The sequence below is a fragment of the Myotis yumanensis genome, unplaced genomic scaffold (genome assembly GCF_028538775.1).
Source record: "Myotis yumanensis isolate MYYU_CA2020_CCGP unplaced genomic scaffold, mMyoYum1.0.hap1 SCAF_5, whole genome shotgun sequence".
In the NCBI taxonomy this organism is placed as follows: domain Eukaryota; kingdom Metazoa; phylum Chordata; class Mammalia; order Chiroptera; family Vespertilionidae; genus Myotis; species Myotis yumanensis.
Window position 1 is genome coordinate 84,966,595 of NW_027223756.1, and position 20,490 is coordinate 84,987,084.

General features: G+C 42.4%; 2 protein-coding genes across 2 annotated transcripts; one reads left to right on the forward strand and one right to left on the reverse strand.

Annotated features, from left to right (window-relative positions):
* Positions 1 to 6,394: 6,394 nt before the first annotated feature.
* On the reverse strand, positions 6,395 to 6,949 carry LOC139011460 (putative methyl-CpG-binding domain protein 3-like 3). Its single transcript, XM_070416994.1, has one exon. It carries the CDS (start codon positions 6,947 to 6,949, stop codon positions 6,395 to 6,397), a length of 555 nt encoding a protein of 184 aa, XP_070273095.1.
* A 6,866-nt stretch (positions 6,950 to 13,815) lies between these two features.
* On the forward strand, positions 13,816 to 15,202 carry LOC139010992 (DNA-directed RNA polymerase III subunit RPC4-like). Its single transcript, XM_070416135.1, is given in 3 exon segments — positions 13,816 to 14,041; positions 14,275 to 14,640; positions 14,643 to 15,202. Coding segments are annotated over 3 exon segments (1,152 nt in total).
* Positions 15,203 to 20,490: the final 5,288 nt, after the last annotated feature.

Consider the following 20,490-nt stretch of genomic DNA (forward strand, 5'->3'; position numbering starts at 1 on the left):
TCTAAAAAAATTAATGGGGTCTAACCAGTTTTGCTCAGTGGTAGAGCATTGGTCAGCAGACTGAAGGGTCCTGGGTTCAATTGTGGTAAAGGGCATGTACCTTGGTTGTGGGCTCAATCCCCAGTAGGGGGCGTGCAGCAGGCAGCTGATCTATGATTCTCTCTCACAGATGTTTCTAACTCTATCTATCCCTCTCCCCTCCTCTCTGTAAAAATCAGATGAGGTTTGCCCTGGCTGGTTTGGCTCAGTGGATAGAGCGTAGGCCTGGGGACTGAAGGGTCCCGGGTTCGATTCCGGTCCAGGGCATATGCCTGGGTTGCTCAGTCCCCAGTGCGGGGTGTGCAGGAGGCGGCTGATCAATGATTCTCATCATTGATGTTTCAATCTCTCTCTTTCTTCCTTTCTGAAAATAACAAACAAATATTTTTAAAAAATCAGATGAGGTTTAACAAAAAAAACTAAAATGAAAACAACAATGCAATTTATGTTAGAATGAGATATATCAGCAAGCTTAATAAAATCAGATTTTATGGAAACTAATCTACCATTTAAAAATCTCTGTAAAAAAAAAATCTCTGTAAAGTAGGTATCTTTTCGTTGAGTGTAAGTATTATAAGAAAATATTATAACTTGTCAATCTCAAAGTTATCTCTATGGAATTTAATATAAGTGAATAAAAATCATGGGAAACAGAAAGTGAGGTGAACAAGATTTCATTTCTTGTCACATGAAACCCAATCTCTCACCCACAAAACCATCTACTCTTCATATTTTTGTCCTTAAAAAGTTTAATAACATACAATTTTAATACAACAAAGCATAAGAGTCTAGAGCAGTGGTTCTCAACCTGTGGGTTGTGACCCCTTTGGGGGTTGAACAACCCTTTCACAGGGGTCGCCTAAGACCATCGGAAAACACATATATAATTATATATTATTTTTGTGATTAATCACTATGCTTTAATTATGTTCAATTTGTAACAATGAAAATACATCCTGCATATCAGATATTTACATTATGATTCATAACAGTAGCAAAATTATAGTTATGAAATAGCAATGAAAATAATTTTATGGTAGGCGGTCACCACAACATGAGGAACTGTATTAAAGGGTCACGGCATTAGGAAGGTTGAGAACCACTGGCCTAGAGCAAGAAACATAATTGACATGAAAGGTACAAGTATGCTGAGGGCGTTCTCACAGTGAACCATTTCCCAAAGGTCACAACACTGGGCTTTTTCAGCATAACCTTCTCATAGTTGTCCTTCAGTTTTTACAACCTTCTTCTTGGCTCTTGGCTCTCTGCCTCCTGGCCAGCCTGTCTTCTCTCAAAGCCATTGGTGCTAATATCCTGTGTAAGCCAGTGCCTTTTTGGACACCCTGTCACTCCACTAGATTAATGCATGTCTGATACGGTGTTAGGTATAAGTAAGTGATGTGAGAAATAGTAAGGCCAAGACACAGACAGAAAAAGGAGGGATGGAGGATGAGAGGCTAGGAGGGATAAAGAAAGAAAATAGCTACAAGTATTGATGACAAAGGGATTAGGGAAGAACTAGCAGATTACATGATATTTGAGTACCATCATACCACTCTTTGGAATCCATGTAAACATTCTCAACTTTTGAATAATTTTTGAGCATCTTTCATATTTCCTATAAAATGTCATTTATACAGAGTGGCCTTCTCTGACCCAGCAATAAAAATTAATCTGAGCCCTAACCGGTTTGGCTCAGTGGATAGAGTGTCTTTGGGGTGTGTGTAGGAGGAAACTGAAGGGTCCCAGGTTTGATTCTGGTCAAGGGCATGTACCTTGGTTGTGAGCACATCCCCAATAGGGGGTGTGCAGGAGGCAGCTGATCTGTGTTTCTCTCTCATTGATGTTTCTAACTCTCTATCCCTATCCCCTCCTCTCTGTAAAAAATCAATAAAAAATATATTTAAAAAATTTAATCTGCCCTAACTGGTTTAGCTCAGTGGATAGAGCATCGGTCTGCGGTCTAAAGGGTCCCAAGTTCAATTCCAGTCAAGGGCATGTACCTTGGTTGTGGGCACATCCCCAGTAGGGGGTATGCAGGAGGCAGCTGATCAATGTTTCTCTCTCATTGATGTTTCTAACTCTATCTTCCTCTCCCTTCCTCTCTGTAAAAAATCAATAAGATATATTTTTCAAAAAAATTTAATCTGAGATTTTCTGTGTTGATTTTTTTCACTTTTCCTTTGTATGTGTATAATTATCTATTTCTTTCATATTATTTTTCTCACTAAGCTGGATAGTCCATAAAGAGGAGTCTAATGTGGACTGCAATGTGTTAAATTGCCATATTCACTTATGGCTTGGCCCTTGGGTGGTATTTATGGAAAGAAATTATTAAAACTAAAAACATTCTCAATATTGCAAGCAAATTGACTCAACCAGAATTATACAATGAGTGCTATTCTGTGATATCACTGCCCAAGACAGTGATGGCGAACCTTTTGAGCTCGGCGTGTCAGCATTTTGAAAAACCCTAACTTAACTCTGGTGCCATGTCACATATAGAAATTTTTTGATATTTGCAACCATAGTAAAAGAAAGACTTATATTTTTGATATTTATTTTATGCATTTAAATGCCATTTAACAAAGAAAAATCAACCAAAAAAATGAGTTCGCATGTCACCTCTGACACGTGTGTCATAGGTTCGCCATCACTGGCCTAAGATTTCAAATCCTTTCTCTCTGTAACCCATTTATAAAACTCGGTCACGATCATCTATTTAAAATGTAAATCCAATAAGTACATCTTTCCTTTTAAATCTCTCATTTCTGTCTTTGGAGGTATTTTTCTGAAGGAGAAACCATAAATCTCATTGCTCTCCTATTATCCTGCGTAATTAATACTACCCCATCCATAACCCAAGAGGTCCCAGTGTGGAGGGACATCTATTTGGAGGGGTATCTATTTATGCCAAGTTGTGTACTGAAACATGGGATTTAGAATTTAACCCAACGAAGTCACTGCCCCAGTTGGTTTTCATCTGGGAAGAGTTGGTAGACTAATGCACGACTCATGTGGTGGTAGGGATAAGTGATGTGAGAAACAGTTAGGCCAAGACAGAGACAGTGAGAAAAAGAGGAGTGGTGGAGGATGAGCGATTAAGAGGCATAAAAAAAGAAAATAAATACAATTATTGATGCCAAAGAGATTAGGGAAGAAATAACTAATGACATGATATCTGATTACAGAACTAAATTTATTTATTTTGTTAATCCTCACCCAAGGATATAATTCCATTGATTTTTAGAGAGAGTGGAAGAGGGAAAGACAGAGAGAAATAATGTGAGAGAACCACAGGGGTTAGTTTCCTCCTGCACACACCCCAATCAGGGCCGGGGCCTAGTAGGAGCCTGCAACTGAGGCACTTGCCCTGGACCGGAGTCAGACTGCCCTTGACAATCAAACCTGGGATCCTTCGGTTTGCTGACCGACCCTCTATCCACTGAGTCAAACCAGCTAAGGCCTAAATTTTTGAATGACCAAGCACATTATATGTAAAAAATTTTCCAGTTAAGGGCATGTGCCTGGGTTGCGGGTTCCCTGCCCCTTTGGGGTGCATGCAGGAAACAAGCAGTTAATGTGTCTCTCTCACATCAATGTTTCTCTCTCTCTTCCCCACCACTTCTTCTACTCTCTAAAATAGAAGTGGAAAAAGTATATTCTCAGGTGAGGTTTAACAAAAGAAAGAAAGAAAGAAAGAGAGAGAGAGAGAGAGAGAGGAAGAGAAAGAAAGGAAAGAAAGAAAGAAAGGGAGAGAAGAGAAGAGAGAGAGAGAGAGAGAGAGAGAGAGAGAGAGAGAGAGAGAGAAAGAGAAAGAAAGAAAGAAAGAAAGAAAGAAAGAAAGAAAGAAAGAAAGAAAGAAAGAAAGAAAGAAAGAAAGAAAACTGTTACAGAAACCTTTTAGGAACAAAAGATTATTCCCAGTGCTTGTCCTTTGAACACCTAAATTTGATCTGATCTTAAACCAGGAAAGAATGAATGACACCTCACAGTGAATTACCACCACCTTGAATCTATGGTCCCACCAAATAAACTCCTATTCCCAGCCCTCAGCTTTATGGGAATTACTGACTCTGTTCACTCAGCAACCGGCACATACTTTGCTACCATAGATTTAGGTACGTCTGCTTTGTTAATGCCTATGTCCTGCACCTCCAAAGGGACAGGACACACCTTTACCTGGTTCCTTTCAAGGAAGCTCAACATTACTGCCACTGCACAGAGCTTCTGTAGGTGGGGTCTGAGGTGTGTCTGCCTTGCCTCAGGAGCTGTGACATTACATTAATGACATTCTCCTTTGTGGACATTTGTTTGACCTTTAGGACATAGATTGGAAAGAGAGGCTCACACAAACTGCATGTGCCATTGCCTCACCCATAAGCCCTGACCTCTTGGTTACATTTAAAAAATCTTTTTAGTAAATAGGTCACTCCCTTTCTCAAAACATGAAGAACTAGCTCTAGTCCCTCTCAGCACCCACAACACTGTCTAGATTTTTTTGGCGTTTGGAAGGTAAGGTATTCCTAGCTTGGAGGGCCCATTTACGCTGTTACTTTTGTGGCACCCCTACATCGAAGTCTCTAGACGGATAGATTGCCATACAACAGGCACCTGGAGTGTCCTCAGAGACTCCTGAACTGTAGAGGCTTTACTATAGAGTTACCCATTAAGCCTATGATGTAATTTCTTTCTTTTTTTAAAAAGTTATACTGCTTACTAAATGCTTATGAATTTTATTAATCTTGTCCAAAAACAGCTTTTTAAATTTTTCTCCCTTGATTTCCCACAATTATATTGATTTCCAATTTTTATTATTTAATTCTGCTTGCTTTTTAAAAATGATGTTTTTATTGACTGTTTAGAGAAAGAAAGGGAAAGAGAAAGATAGAAACATCCATGAGAAAGAAACATTGATTGGCTATCTCCTGCTTGCCCTCTCCTGGGGAATCGAACCAGCAACCTGGGCATGTACCCTGACCAGGAATCAAAATGACCTTTTGGTGCATGGGACAAAGCTCTACTAACTGAGCCACAACAACTGGGCTGCTTGTTTTGAGTTTAATTAGCTTTTTTTTTTTTTTTTGGTTTACTAAAATGAAAACCTACATTATTTGATTATATATCTTTTTCTTCTAGTGTATTTGTTCAAAGGCACAAATTTTCCTCTAGGCATTGCATTTGCTGCATCTCACAATCTTTGAGAAGTTGTAATTTTATTTTATTTAGTTCAAATCATTTTTTATTTCTCTTGAGACTTTTTCTTTGATCCCATGTATTATTTTGAAGTGTGTCATTAAATATTAACATACATGAATGTTTACGAACTCTCTTGCTATTATTGATATTTAGATTAATGCCTGTGGTGTGAGAGCTTCTTTTATGACTTCTGGTCTTCCAAATTTGTTAAGGTGTGTTTAATGTCCTGGAATATGTTGTTTTGGTGAAGGTTCCCATGTGAACTTGAAAAAAAAAGTGTATTCTGCTGTGACTGTATGAAGTATTCCAATGTTTCAAAATTTTAAGACACAGATTTTAAACCATAGGTTTTAAAATCACCAATCACAATTTTATAATTGAATTTTGTTACATGGCAGTGTTCAGATCAACTCTGCTGTAATTTGTTATAAGGGGTGTTGATGGAAAGATTAAGATGCCCCAGATGCTGTGAGCAGGTGAACAAATTTCTTGACCCAGGACCTAGTGTCAGGGCAAAGACAATGAGCCAGCTGCTGTGGTTCTCTCATGTAAAATGTTCCCAAACAACATTTTCTTCTTAAAAATCTAAGATCCACTCTAAGCAAGTCATCCAGGTAGTTTTTAGTAACAGATAAGGATGCAAGTAGTATAAGTACTAATTAAATTATAACTAGAGGCCCAGTGCATGAATTTGTCCACTCAGGGGGGTTCCTCAGCCCAGCCTAGGCCCTCTCACATTCCAGGAACTCTCTGGGCTATCCCACTGCTGCTGATGTGGGGGAGACTCCCGCCACCTCCACGGCACTCACCAGCCCTGAGCCTGACTTCTGGTTGAGTGGGGCTCTCTCTGTGGGAGTGCACTGACCACCAGGGGGCAACTCCTGCGTTGAGCACCTGCCCTCTAGTGGTCAGTGTGCATCATAGTGACCAGTCATTACACCATGCAGTCGATTTGCATATTAGCCTTTTATTATATGGTATGTCTTATGTGTGAATTAGAATTTTGGCAAAATAAAAAATATCCTCACATGAGGTTTAAGCAACAACAAATAATAATAAATTAATTAAATTAAAACAAAGATACAATTTATGTTAGAATGAGATATAATAGCAAGTTCACGCAAGTCAGATTTGCACGAAATCAAAACATTCTTCTTCACTCCTGGCTCTCTGCCTCCCTGGCCAGCCTGTCTTCCCTCAAAGCTGCAGCCAGTCTCTCTCTTGCTTTCCTCACTCTGAGATTCTGTCTCTGGATGTCTCCACGGGTGACCAGTTTCCTGCACAGAAGCTGTGGGCCCCAGAGACCTGCTCCTGAGATCATCTCTACCCCATGTAACAATTCTGCTGCGCTAGGCTGGGGACTGGTGTGTAGAGACCCAGGACCAGCACGGCCCAGGGATTCACCCGCACTTCCTGGGGCAGTTATTCTCATCAAATTTGTCACATCCAAAGTATTGAGAAGTTCCCCTTCACTGCTGCAGGCCTGGAGTCCCTGCAGTCTCCTGTAGGCACTCATCTGCTGGGGCTTCTCCAAGGTCTCCTCCTGCTGCCTGTGCCTGACCACATTGTCAGGATGGGCAGTAACCTTGGTGACTGCACTTTTAAAAATGCAGCTGGTCAGCCTCATTGGATGTTCAGTCCGTTCCCGACGTCTCCGCTTGCTCATGGCTGAAACCAGTTGTCTCTTCTTCACTAAAGTCTGGGGCATCATGTTTCTCTGGAGCTTTCCCTTTGAAAACAAAATAAAATGTAAAGTTTGAGTCAAGTGGGAGATGAAGACTCCCATTGCATCTGGGCCCTCCACCCTCCTCTCCTTTTGGAGAAGTGTGTCTGTTCATCACAGTCATCGGGAACGTTGTTGAAACTCAGTTTTGTGGACCTCAACCCAGGTAGGACTGGGGCGGGGCCAGGGATTTATATCCCCAAGTGTTCCCAGAGGATGCTGATGCTGCTAGCACAGGCACCGCACATTAACAGCCAGATCCCGGGACATCAAGCTGATATGAGCCAAGAACAGAAGAATCAAGGTCACTATCCTGTTTCAATTCCAGACCGTTTCATCCACCAACTTCCTCTGAAGATGGTTCCCTCTTTCCATGTTTGTCAATGTCCACTCCACAGATGCTGATATCCTCTAATGGTGGATAGAGTCTAACCCAGTGAAGTCATGTGCCTTTCAACCCCCCAATACCCACGTTCACTTGCACACCCTAGTCCAGTGATGGCGAACCTTTTGAGCTCGGCATGTCATCATTTTGAAAAACCCTAACTTAACTCTGGTGCCATGTCACATATAGAAATTTTTTGCTATTTGCAACGATAGTAAAACAAAGACCTATATTTTTGATATTTATTTTATATATTGAAATGCCATTTAACAAAGAAAAATCAACCAAAAAAATGAGTTCGCGTGTCACCTCTGACATGGGTGTCATAGGTTCGCCATCACTGCCCTAGTCCCTTCTTCACTCAGATATTCTTTGGTTCATAATACAGTAAATCCTCAATTTTGTGGACCATGATGTAACAGACTTAGTACTTAACTGACAAAATTCCCAGTCCATATGTCCTGCATGAACATTTAACACTGTTAATTTTAAAATGCCTTTCACCAAGATTTGCTTATAATGGTATCAACAGGTTATATTTTGTAATTAATTCAGTTATTTTAAAATAATTCTCACTATTGATTTGAGTGGAAGGTGGAGGGAGTGTGAGGTAGAAACATCAATAATGAGAGAGAATCATTGACTGGCTGCCTCCTACATGCCCCACACTAGGGATCAAACCTGCAAATCAGGCATATGCCTCAACTGGGAATTGAACCATCACCTCCTGGTTCATAGGTTGAAGCTCAAGTACTGAACCAAGCAGACTGAGCCACTTTTATTTTTAACAAATTTCGGTGAATAGGCCAAAGAGTGGAAAAAACACTGTAGCAGTTTTACTAACATAAATAAGTATTACATGTCTACAACTATAGTCTTCAAATTTAAATCCAAAAGTCACTGATGGTCAACAGTGTTCAGAGAATGATTAGCATGTGATCACACTGAATCATGGGAGGTAATTGGGCTATTGTCCCCTGGACTGACTTTCTGCAGCAGTTTTAATGCCTGCAGGCCAAATGCTCAAGGTGACATTCATTTACTAGATCTATTCAGCATATATTTAAAACTGCCATAATACATATGAAATTAAACTTTTGTATATACTTAATTTTAATTATACAAATGGGTCTACATAGGTGAAAATGGGAGGGCTAATTTGTCAAAAGTTTCTTTAAAAAAAATTATATATATTTTATTCATTCCAGAGTGGAAGAGAGAAAGAGAGATAGACACATCAATGATGAGAGAGAATCATTGGTTGGCTGCCTTCTGCTTGCCCCTAATGGGGGTCGAGTCTGCAACCTGGGCATGTGCCCTTGATGGGAATCTAAGCTGGGATCCTTCAGTCCATAGGCAAACACCCTATCCACTGAGACAAAATGGCTAGGGCCAAATGTTTCTTTTTTATAAAAAACACATGTTTTTGTTCATATCAGAGAGAGGAAGAAAGAGGGAAAGAGATAGAAACACCAGTGATGAGATAGTCTTTGATCAGCTGCCTCCTGCAAGCCTGCTATGGTGGGCCCCTGAGCCCCCAACGTGGGCATGTGCCCTGACTGGGATTTGAACTGTGACCTGCTGGTTCATGGGTCAGCCACTGAGCCACATCATCCAAGGCTTATTTGTCAATTTTTAAAAATATATATATTTTTGATTTTTTAGAGAGGAAGGGAGAGGGATAGAGAGTTAGAAACATCAATAAGAGAGAAACATTGATCAGCTGCCTCCTGCACACCCCCTACTGGGGATGTGCCCACAACCAAGGTACATGCCCTTGACTGGACTTGAACCTGGGACCCTTCAGTCTGCAGGCCAACGCTCTATCCACTGAGCCAAACCAGTTAGGGCAATTTGTCAAATTTTTAACATACGCATTGAGAAAGCCTACTTTTTTATAGAACAGATTTCAGCTTTATCGGACACTCCCCCGCCCCCTTGCCCAAATTAATCTGTTATGTCAAGGTTTTATTGTAACTCAGAAATACCATATTTTCTTTACAGTTTCCATTTTTGCACAAAGACCTCCAATGTAAATAACCCGCCTAACCCTCCTTCTCTCCGCCCTTTAATCTGACTTAATGCAATCTATGCTTCTTAGAAGTCAGTCCTGTTCTCACATTTGTACTCCATCCACACCCTTTCTGGGCCATCCCATTCAATTCTCTGGCTACAAAAATCATTAATGAAGTAGATGTGTCCATGGAATCAATGTAATCTGCCTTCAATCCTGAGGCTCAGATAGCCATCTGCCCACTCATCCCATCACTGCTAGTATCGCTGACTCAACTCACAGAGACCAGGTGCCATGCCCAACTGACCCGTTCCCCAAATATTTCACTACTAACTCAGAGTCCCCTAGAGTCACTTGTTCCTGCTAATATCCTGTGTAAGCTAGTGCCTTTCTAGACACCAGCCACCCCACTAGACTAAAGAATGTCTGATATGGTGTTAGGTATAAGTAGGTGATGTGAGAAACAGTCAGGCCAGGACAGAGATCTTTAGAAGGAGAGGAGGGATGGAGGATTAGAGGTTAGGAGGGAATAAAGAAAAAAAAAGAACTACAACTATTGATGCCAAAGAGATAAGGAAAAACTAACCGATGAGATGCTACCTGATTACAGAACTGAATTTATTTATTTTTTTAATCCTCACCTGAGGATATTTTTTTTTTATTGATTTTTAGAGAGGGTGGAAGAGAGAGGGAAAGACAGAGCGAAATATATATATGAAGGAAACACATCAGTGGTGGCCTCCTGCAGGAGCCCCGACCAGGGTCTGGGCCAGGTAGGAGCCTGCAACCTAGGTACGTGCCCTGGTTTGGAATCGAATTACCTTTGAAGAGAATCGAACCCGGGAGCCTTGGGTACACAGGCCGACGCTCTATCTCTTGAGCAAAACCAGCATGGAACTGAATTTTTGTTGAAATGACCAAGCACATTGTATCAAACATTTTCCAGAGAGGGGCACAATTTAAACTGTGCAGAGTCAAACACGACTTCCAATTTCTAGTGACATGGATGTCAGTTAAAAACAAAGCGGGGAGAATCGAAGATGGCGGCATAGGTAAACACCGGAGACTGCCGCCGTAAACAACCACTTCAAAAATACAACTAAAAGACGGAACGGACATCAACCAGAAGCACAGGAAGGCTGGCTGAGGAGAGACTCTTCAACTAGAAGGAAAAACAACAGCATTGCGAGGCTCAGAGGAGGCACAGTGTGGAAAATTTAAAGGTACGGTGGTGCGGTGGTGCGCGCGCAAAGCGGGCTGGTGGCTGAGGGCACGGTTGTCGTTTTCAATCAGGAGGGAGTCTCAGACTCTGGGCTCCAGATCCGGGTGAGTCTCTAGGGACCCAGACTCAAACGGGAGAGGCGGGACTGTCTGGCTACGGTCCCTCTGAGGTTTACAGCGGTTGCTGGGACAGAGAGGCAGAGCCCCTGGGGTCGGACTGAGAGCAGCCATAGCTGCTCCCTCCCCCCGCCCTGTTGATCCCGCCCCGCCCAAGCCCTGCGCAGAGCCATTTGCCGGATCCCCTCAGGCAAAGGCTGGATTAGCGCCTCCCCAGAGGACAGACGTTTTCCACACAGCTGATTCCCACAGCCAGTCGGCCTGGTGGTCAAATCCCTCTAGTGTTAACTACAACAATTAAGGCTTGGCTAGAACAAGACTGCGCAGAGACCACAAGGGGGTGCACCAAGAAAGCATAAAAGATGCGGAGACAAAAAAACATGACAGAAATGGAGGATATGGAGCTAAAAATCGCAATTTTGAGGGCTTGCTATAAACTTGAGCAGAGCCTCACAAAAACTAATGAGACCCTCGATGCTACGATAAAGAAATTAGAAAGTAAGCATACACGGACTGAAATAAAGAATATTATACCCAATAGCAGACCAGAGGAGCACAAGAATCAAACCAAAGATTCGACAAAAAACACCCAACTGGAAAAGCAAAATGAAAAAAGAATCCGAAAGTGTGAAGATAGTGTAAGGAGCCTCTGGGACAGCTTCAAGCGGACTAATATCAGAATTATTGGGGTGCCAGAAGATGAGAGACAGCAAGATATTGAAAACCTATTTCAAGAAATAATGGCAGAAAACTTCCCCCACCTGGTGAAAGAAATGGACTTACAGGTCCAAGAAGCGCAGAGAACCCCAAACAAAAGGAATCCAAAGAGGACCACACCAAGACACATCATAATTAAAATGCCAAGAGCAAAAGACAAAGAGAGAATCTTAAAAACAGCAAGAGAAAGAGACTCAATTATCTACAAGGGAATACCCATACGACTGTCAGCTGATTTCTCAACAGAAACTTTGCAGGCCACAAGGGAATGGCAAGAAATATTCAAAGTGCTGAATACCAAGAACCTACAACCAAGATTACTTTATCCAGCAAAGCTATCATTCAGAATTGAAGGTCAGATAAAGAGCGTCACAGATAAGGAAAAGCTAAAGGAGTTCATAACCACTAAACCAGTATTATATGAAATGCTGAAAGGTTTCCTTTAAGAAGAGGAAGAAGAAAAAGGTAAAGATACAAATTGTGAACAACAAACATGCATCTATCAACAAGTGAATCTAAGAATCAAGTGAATAAATAATCTGATGTACAGAATGAACTGGTGATTACAATGAATCAGGGACATAGAAAGGGAATGGACTGACTATTCTTGGGGGGGAAAGGGGAATGGGAGATTCGGGAAGAGACTGGACAAAAATCGTGCACCTATGGATGAGGACAGTGGGTGGGGAGTGAGGACCGAGGGTGGGGCGGGAACTGGAAGGAGGGGAGTTATGGGGGGGAAAAAAAGAGGAACAAATGTAATCTGAACAATAAAAATTTAATTAAAAAAAATACAGCAAAAACAAAACAAAACAAAAAAACAAAGCGAAGCCGGCCAGTGTGGCTCAGTGGTTGAGCGTAGACCTCTGAACCAGGAGGTCATGGTTTGATTCCTGGTCAGGGCATATGCCTGGGTTGTGGGCCCATTCCCAGTGTGTGGTGTGCAGGAGGCAGCTGATCATGACCCTCTCTCTCCTCATTGAGGTTTTTCTCTCTCCCTTTCCCTTCCTCTCTGAAATCATTACAAGTATAAATATATACATATATTTAAAAATAACAACAAAATACACAAAGCAGTACCACCCTGTCTGATGTGGCCCAGTTCTGGAGCATGGTCCTATACACCAAAGTTTGTGGGTTCCATTCCCGGTCAGGACAATATCTCGGTTATGGGTTCAATCCCTGCGACGGGAGGCAACCAACTGATCTCACTCTCCGCTCTGTTTCAAGAAAAAAACATACCAACCAATAAAACACAAAGCCAAGACTAAACAGAAACATCAGGCCTATTAACCCAAGGAAGCTTTATGTACAAAAAAGTACAAGACTTTGAACATTACTTAACAAACATTAATACCTAAGAAATGGCATTGAGGAAGACACTTTCTTGATTTTAGAGCAACAGTCTACTAATGTCCTGAGGTTTCACAAAAGGAAAAATATACAATGGGCAGTCTGGCTGCTGATAGGAAATCTGAACTCACCAGAGAAGGCTGGTTTGTCTTCATGATTGATCCAGGCTCCCCCATGGCTGCTGAGCTGTGTTGCTGGCCCACTCCTGACATGTGCACAGCCTGTGGCTTTCTCAAAACTGCAGTGGCTTTCTCCTCTGCTTCCCTTTTTATGGAGGAAGGGAGTGGGTAATCCCATCAGTAGGTAATCCTGTCTCATATCCACCTTGTTCCTAATCTTTGTACAGAAACAAAAAGATGGGATTATTGACACAGTTCAATACTGTTACTGTTTTCAAAAAGTAATGCACTTGTGGATGGGGAGGTATTTGCAGTTTCTATCAACATTTGAATGATCAATGATTCTCTCTCATCACTCATGTTTCTATCTCTCACTCCCTCTCCTTTCTTCTCTGAAATCAATAAAAATACATAAAAAAACACTAATAAAATAATTCTTATGTGTTTCAAAAGAAAAAGAGCAGGAATGGAAGTTTCTATGCACAAAAATTTCCATGCAGTTTATCTCAATAGAAAACCATAGAGACTGTTTAAATATTTATTAAGAGAATATCCAAAATACTTACTTATAATTCTATATAATACACAATACAGCCAATAGCTCTAATCCAGTTTTACTCAAGGGTTTGAGCATCTGCCTTGGGCTGAAGGGTGGAGGGTTCTAATCCACTTAAGGGCACATACCTGGATAGTAGCGTTGATGCCTTGCCACTGTTGGTGTTGTGCTGGAGGCAACCAATCAACGTGTCTTTCTTATTTGCTGTTTCTCTCTCTCTCCCCCCCTTCTACTCTCTCTGAACAAAAAAATAAATGGAAAAATTATAGCCTCGGGTGAGGATTAACAACAGCAATAAAAAAGCAAACTACACTTCCGCCTTCCTCCTCACGCAGAGACCTAGGGTCGGCTGTGGGCGATCCGCACGGCAGCATGTCGGGAGGAAAGGCCGCGGGTGAGCCCAGCGCTCCGGGAGCGCCCCGCGCCCTCCCCTCTGGCGCCCAGGGGCTTATTGGACAGCGGCTGGCGCCACACCTCATCCCGGGCCGCCTTCCCTCCATGCGCTCCAGGGATCTCACCCTCGGGGGAGTCAAGAAGAAAACCTTAACTCCAAATATCAGTCGGAAGATCAAGGAAGAACCCAAGGAAGAAGTGACCATTAAGGAGAAGCCTGAGCCGAAACCGGTTTGGCTCAGTGGATAGAGCGTCGGCCTGCGGACTGAAGGGTCCCTGGTTCGATTCCGGTCAAGGGCACGTACGTTGGTTGCGGGCACATCCCCAGTGGGAGATGTGCAGGGGACAGCTGGTCGATGTTTCTCTCTCATCGATGTTTCTGACTCTCTATCCCTCTCCCTTCTTCTCTGTAAAAAATCAATAAAATATATTTTTTTTTAAAAAAGGAGAAGCGTGAAAGGGATAGAGACCGACAGCGAGAGGGTCATGGACTGGGCCGGGGTCGACCAGAAGAGATCCAGTCCCATTCCATCTTCGAGCAGGGCCCAGCTGAAATGATGAAGAAAAAGGGGAACTGGGATAAGACAGTGGATGTGTCGGACATGGGACCCTCTCATATCATCAACATCAAAAAAGAGAAGAGAGAGACAGACGAAGAAACAAAACAGATCCCGCGCATGCTGGAGAAGGATGATTTCATCGATGACACTCGAAACATGCCTGTACAGCTGCCTCTGGCTCGCTCCGGGTGGTTGTTTAAGGAAGAGAACGAAGAACCAGATGTTACACCTTGGCTGGCTGGCCCAAGGAAGAGGACATGGAGGTGGATGTGCCCGTTGTGAAAGTAAAAGAGGAGGCCAAGATGAAGGCTCCTCCCAGAGCAGCCAGAAAGACCCCGGGCCTCCCAAAAGACCTATCTGTGGCAGAGCTGCTCAGGGAGCTGAGCCTTACGCAGGAGGAAGAGCTGCTGTTCCTCCAGCTGCCAGACACGCTCTCTGGCCAGCCGCCAACTCAGGACATCAAGCCTATCAAGACAGAGGTGCAGAGTGAGGATGGACAGATGGTGGTCGTGAAGCAGGAGAAAGACCGGGAAGCCAGGCTGGCAGAGAATGCTTGTACCCTGGCTGACCTGACAGAGGGTCAGGTTGGCAAGCTGCTCATCCGCAAGTCAGGAAAGGTACAGCTCCACCTGGGCAAGGTGGCTCTGGATGTAACAATGGGAACCGCCTGCTCTTTCCTGCAGGAGCTGGTGTCGGTGGGCCTTGGAGACAGTAGGAAGGGAGACATGACAGTCCTAGGACACGTAAAGCACAAATTTGTATGTTCCCCCGATTTTGAATCCCTTTTGGATCACAAACACCGGTAAAATGAGCAGATGGAGGATGATGGTGACTGCCCATGGCTGCTGCCTGCTCCAGAAGTTTTGTTCAAAATCTGTGCGACCCAGAACAGGCCTGTTCACCCACTCCAGCCTCTGGCAGCCATTGTCCCCGTTTTCCCCACCGGGCCCATGTGGTTCGCTCCCACAGCAGCTGTGAATGGCACAGTGACCCTCCCACAGCATGGATGCTGCATGTCCTTGCTGCTGGGGGACTTGTCCCTTCTATTTATTATTATATTTATGCGTTATCTCTTCAGCTGACTACATCTTTCCCAGGTGCAGAGGGGAGGGTCTGTGGAAGAGTACAGGCTCCTCCTCATGGTGACTGTCTGGGTTCTCGCTGTGGGAAGTGTAAGAACTGCTGCTGCTGCTGCTGCTCTCGCTCCCTCCTTCCTCCTGAGGGGCAGTCGGAGAGCAGGGAATGTTTTAGTTGGAGTCTCAGTACTCAGGCCCAGCTCCATCAGTAACTAGTAGTGTGACCTTGGACAAACCACCTAACCTTTCTGAGCCTCATATTCCTCGTTTGATAAAAATGAGGACAATACCTACCTCACAAGGTTGGTGTGAGGATTAAATAGAATGTTGTAGATGAAAACACCTTGCACAAGGCTCCCACATGTACAGTAGTCGCTCAATAAATGTTAGTTTCCCTTCAAAAAAAAAAAAAACTAATATTGTGTACATTTGCTTTTTACCTAATTACTGATAAATTTGAGATTACTCAACCATCTTACTCTTTCCTTCCCTTTTACCTCATTAGATAAAGTTCCTTTACTTTCTACTTCACTGACATCGATTTAACTATTTTATTCCATTGTTCCTTCTAGTAACTTGTTAGTTGCAATCATGTACAAATCTTTGCGTAATTACATTAATGATTAAATCATGCATCCTTTATTTAACACACTATAGTACTATAGTACAATTACTTTTCCCACCACCCCAAATCTAAAACCTTAGAACCCTTTCAAGTCTATTTTGAAGCTTCCTTACTTTTGCATTACTGTTGTCATGCATTTTTTTAAAAATATACTTTTATTTATTTCAGAGAGGAAGGAAGAGGGAGAGATAGAAACATCAATGATGAGAGAGAATCATTGTTTGGCTGCCTCCTGCACACCCCGCACTGGGGATGGAGTCTGGAACCCAGGCATGTGCCCTTGACCGGAATCAAACCTGGGACCCTTCAGTCCGCAGGCCGACGCTCTATCCACTGAGCCAAACCAGCTAGTGCTGTCATGCATTTTAATTCTACATACAGTATATTTTCTTCTTTATGAGAGATTTCAAGAATTGCTTCATAGAACTAAATTGATTTTTATTTACTTATAAAAACTATCTTTTTCTTCCCTCTTCATTTTATCTGCATTTCTGGTTTTCAATCTGGGATATTTTCCTTTGGACTTAATAACTCACTTGTGTATTTTTTTCTGTTAAAGGTGGCTAACAAGTGTTGCATTTTAAGTGTTCCTTAAGACATCTTTATTTTGGGCAATATTGTTTCTGGGTATAAAATTCTGATTTGATGGGAGAGTTCTTTTAACATTTACAAAATGGTGCTCTGTTGATGTCTATCTTATTTATGTTTAGACCATATTCTTGCTTATTTGGGCTCTGTCTTCTCCAATATTATATATATATATATATATATATATATATATATATATATATATATATATATTTATATTTTTTCCTTTATTGATTTCAGAGAGGAAGGGAGAGGGAGAAAGAGAAACATCAACGATGAGAGAGAATCATTAATCAGCTGCCTCCTGCATGCTCCCTACTGGGGAAGGAGCCTGCAATCCTGGCATGTGCCCTTGGCCAGAATCAAACCTGGGACCCTTTAGTGTACAGGTCGATACTCTATTCACTGAGCCAAACCAGCTAGGGCTCCAATATCTTTTACATTCACTTTAGGTTTTTTTCAGCCATTTAACATAATTATATATATTTTTTACATTCAATATTAGTTTATAATAGTTTCAGGTATATTACATAGTGGTTAGACATTTATGTAATTTAAAAAGTGATCATCTCAGTAAGTGTACTACCCACCTGGCACCATACATAGCTATTACAATATTATTGACTCTATTTCCTATGCTGTACTTTACAGCTATGACCACTTAATAGCTACTAATTTGCATTTCTTAATTTATTCTCTTTTTTAACCAAGCCCCCTCCTAACTAGCAGCCATCAGTTTATATTCTGTATCTATGAGTGTTTCCACTGTTGTTTTTTTTTTAAATATATTTTATTGATTTTTTTTACAGAGAGGAAGAGAGAGAGACAGAGAGTTAGAAACATCGATGAGAGAGAATCATCGACCAGCCGCCTCCTGCACATCTCCCACTGGAGATGTGCCCGCAACCCAGGTACATGCCCTTGACCGGAATCGAACCTGGGACCCTTCAGTCCGCAGGCCGACGCTCTATCCACTGAGCCAAACCGGTTTCGGCCACTGTTGTTTTTTAAATATATTTTTATTGATTTCAGAGAGGACAGGAGATGGAGAATATCAATGATGAGAGAATATCATTGATCAGCTGGTTGCCTCCTGCGCGCCCCACACTGGGGATCAAGCCTACAACCTGGGTATGTGCGTGCCCTGACCAGGAATAGAACCATGACCTTTTGGTTCATAGGTCAATGCTCAACCACTGAGCCATACCATCTGGGCAAGTTGTTGTTCACTTATGTTGTTCTCTATATTCACATATCAGTGAAAACATGTGGTATTTGTCTTTCTCTATCTGACTTATTTCACTTAGCATAATCCCTGGGAATTGTCACTAATGCACAGGCTGGGGCGTGGCTTAGCTGCCCTGGGAAGAGCAGCCAGCAGGCATTTAAACTGCTACAGGGAAGGCAGGGCTGGGTGGGTGGGTGTGAGGAGATTAACCAAAGGACTTGTATGTAGACGTGTATAACCCAGGGACACAGACCATAGTGTGGTGAGGGCCTGGGGCAGGGGCAGGGTTGGGGCTAGAAGTGCTCAATGGTGGGAAAAAGGGGCATCTGTAATACTTCCAACAATAAAGATTGAAAACCCCCCAAAATGCTGCAGAAAGTCACGTCACAGGATAACAGAACAAATCACCCGCAATGCAGTGTGATCACGTGTCAATCATTCCTGGAATATTGCTTACCAGCAGGGTCTCGAGTAGGTGTGTAATACTTAATCATGTCTGCAAAATTACTGCAGTGGTTTTTCCCAGCATATGGCCTATTCGCTAAAATTTGTTTAAAATAACAGTGAATTAATAACAAAACATAACCTGTTGATTTAATTGTAAGCAAATCTTGGTTGAAAGCCTTTTAAAATTAACAGGGTTTTAATTTTCATATATGACATACGGACCAGAAATTTTGTCCCTTAAATCCGAAGTTCATTAAATCGAGGTCAAATAAATCTAGGACTTACTGTGCACACACCCGGACCAGAGCCTGGGCAGGAGGGAGCCTGCAACTGAGTTATGTACCCTTGACCAGAATTGAACCCGGGACCCTTTGGTCTGCAGGCCGATGCTCTATTCACTGAGCCAAACTGGCTAGGGCTCCTGCTCCAATTCTTGATGATTGATTGCTGACAGCTTTAGAACCTCATTCTTGCTCTTCCCCTGGCGCCCCACATCTGTACACGGTGGTGAGAAAGCCTTAGTGTGCCCTCTTGTGGTAGCAAATGATTGAATCCTCACAAGCTCCTGCCCTTGTGTGTGAACTCTCACACTAGCTCACCCAGTAAGCTCCTAAAACAGTGGTTCCCAACCTTCCTAATGCTGCGACCCTTTAATACAGTTCCTCATGTTGTGGTGACCCCCAATTCCATTGTTACAAATGGAACATAATTAAAGCATAGTGATTAACCACAAAACAATATGTAATTATATATGTGTTTTCCGATGGTCTTAGGCAACCCCTGTGAAAGAGTCGTTTGACCCCCAAAGGGGTCGTGACCCACAGGTTGAGAACCGCTGGTCTAGATCTTCCTGAGTAGCATTCTTACGATGTAACAATATGCAAGCTTGCACATAAGAGATCTTATCCCATTTACCAGAACTCTGGCAAAACAACTCCAATTGCAAAACAGTAGAGTAGTTCCAAAAACTATTTAGGGGTCATTGCTCTTCAGACCCCAAAACATACATCGGCCAAGCTGTGTTACAATAGAACAATCATCTCTTTCTTAGTCATTGCCTCATAGCTGCAGGTGGACCAATTAGTCAAAATACGACCCAGGCTCTCCAAGTTTCGACTGCCTGCCACCATGGAAACCAAACTTGTGAGACAGATGCTGGTGAACGAGGAAAGAGGTTTAGTCACATGCTTGCATCTCCAGAAGATGGGGGACTCTTATTCAAAGACTATTTTATCATCTCAGTGCAGGCAGGGGTTTTTATAGGAAGGGAGAGGGAAAGTGGAGCAAAGACATCCATAGGAGGGGTGGTGGATGTGCAGGCAGTGTCCTTGCTGGTCCTGATATGGACTGGTAATGTCAGCATGCTGGAACTGGGCAGTGCTAGCCAAATTCCTGCAGTTGGGCACTCTGTGTCAATCAAAGTCATGGTGAAGGTCATTTCTTGTACAAGCAGGAACTGGAATTGCTGATGTCTGCAAAGGAAACAGTATGTGAGCTCCTTTGATCAGTTTGTTGGTACATTTTATTCTAATTCCATTTCATGGTTAGTCAGAGTAGTATAAAGTTTTTATTCCCTGTTACAATTAGGGATATTATGGTCATTTGTATTTCAAATATAAATTTAAGACAAATTTAATTAAACTATAATGCAAAAGCTGATCTGAATGAAATTTCTTTCCAGTGTAAAAATGTACACTCAAGAATATAATGAACACACCCGACACCCTGTAGTTAGACTGAGAAGAGTCTTTATTCCCAGGGTGGGGAAGGGTGAAGAAGGGGTTTGAACTTCTTATCAGAGGCAAATGCTGTGGGATTCTTTCTCTTAAGGACCAATGGAGTGGGGTTGGGGAAGGGATCAGTGGAAGCTCAATGATTGAAAGGATCAAAGGTTAAAATGTGCACCTGAGACCTGTATAATTTTGTTAACCAGTGTCACTCCAATAACTTCAATAAAAGGGGGGTTGGAATTTAAATAAAAAACACAAATAAGTAAATAAAAATTATGAAAAAGAAATAAAATTAATCCAGACTCTTTTAAAGATAGTGCCTGACTTTTCAGTGTCTGTGTTTCTAAACAAAGGTCACAAGAGTTCCATGAGTGGCCTCACAGCCTCACTCCAAGCCCTT

Bases quoted from the DNA above. Each gene is read 5' to 3' on its own strand.
- LOC139011460 (XM_070416994.1), bottom strand. From the start codon at position 6,949: ATGATGCCCCAGACTTTAGTGAAGAAGAGACAACTGGTTTCAGCCATG.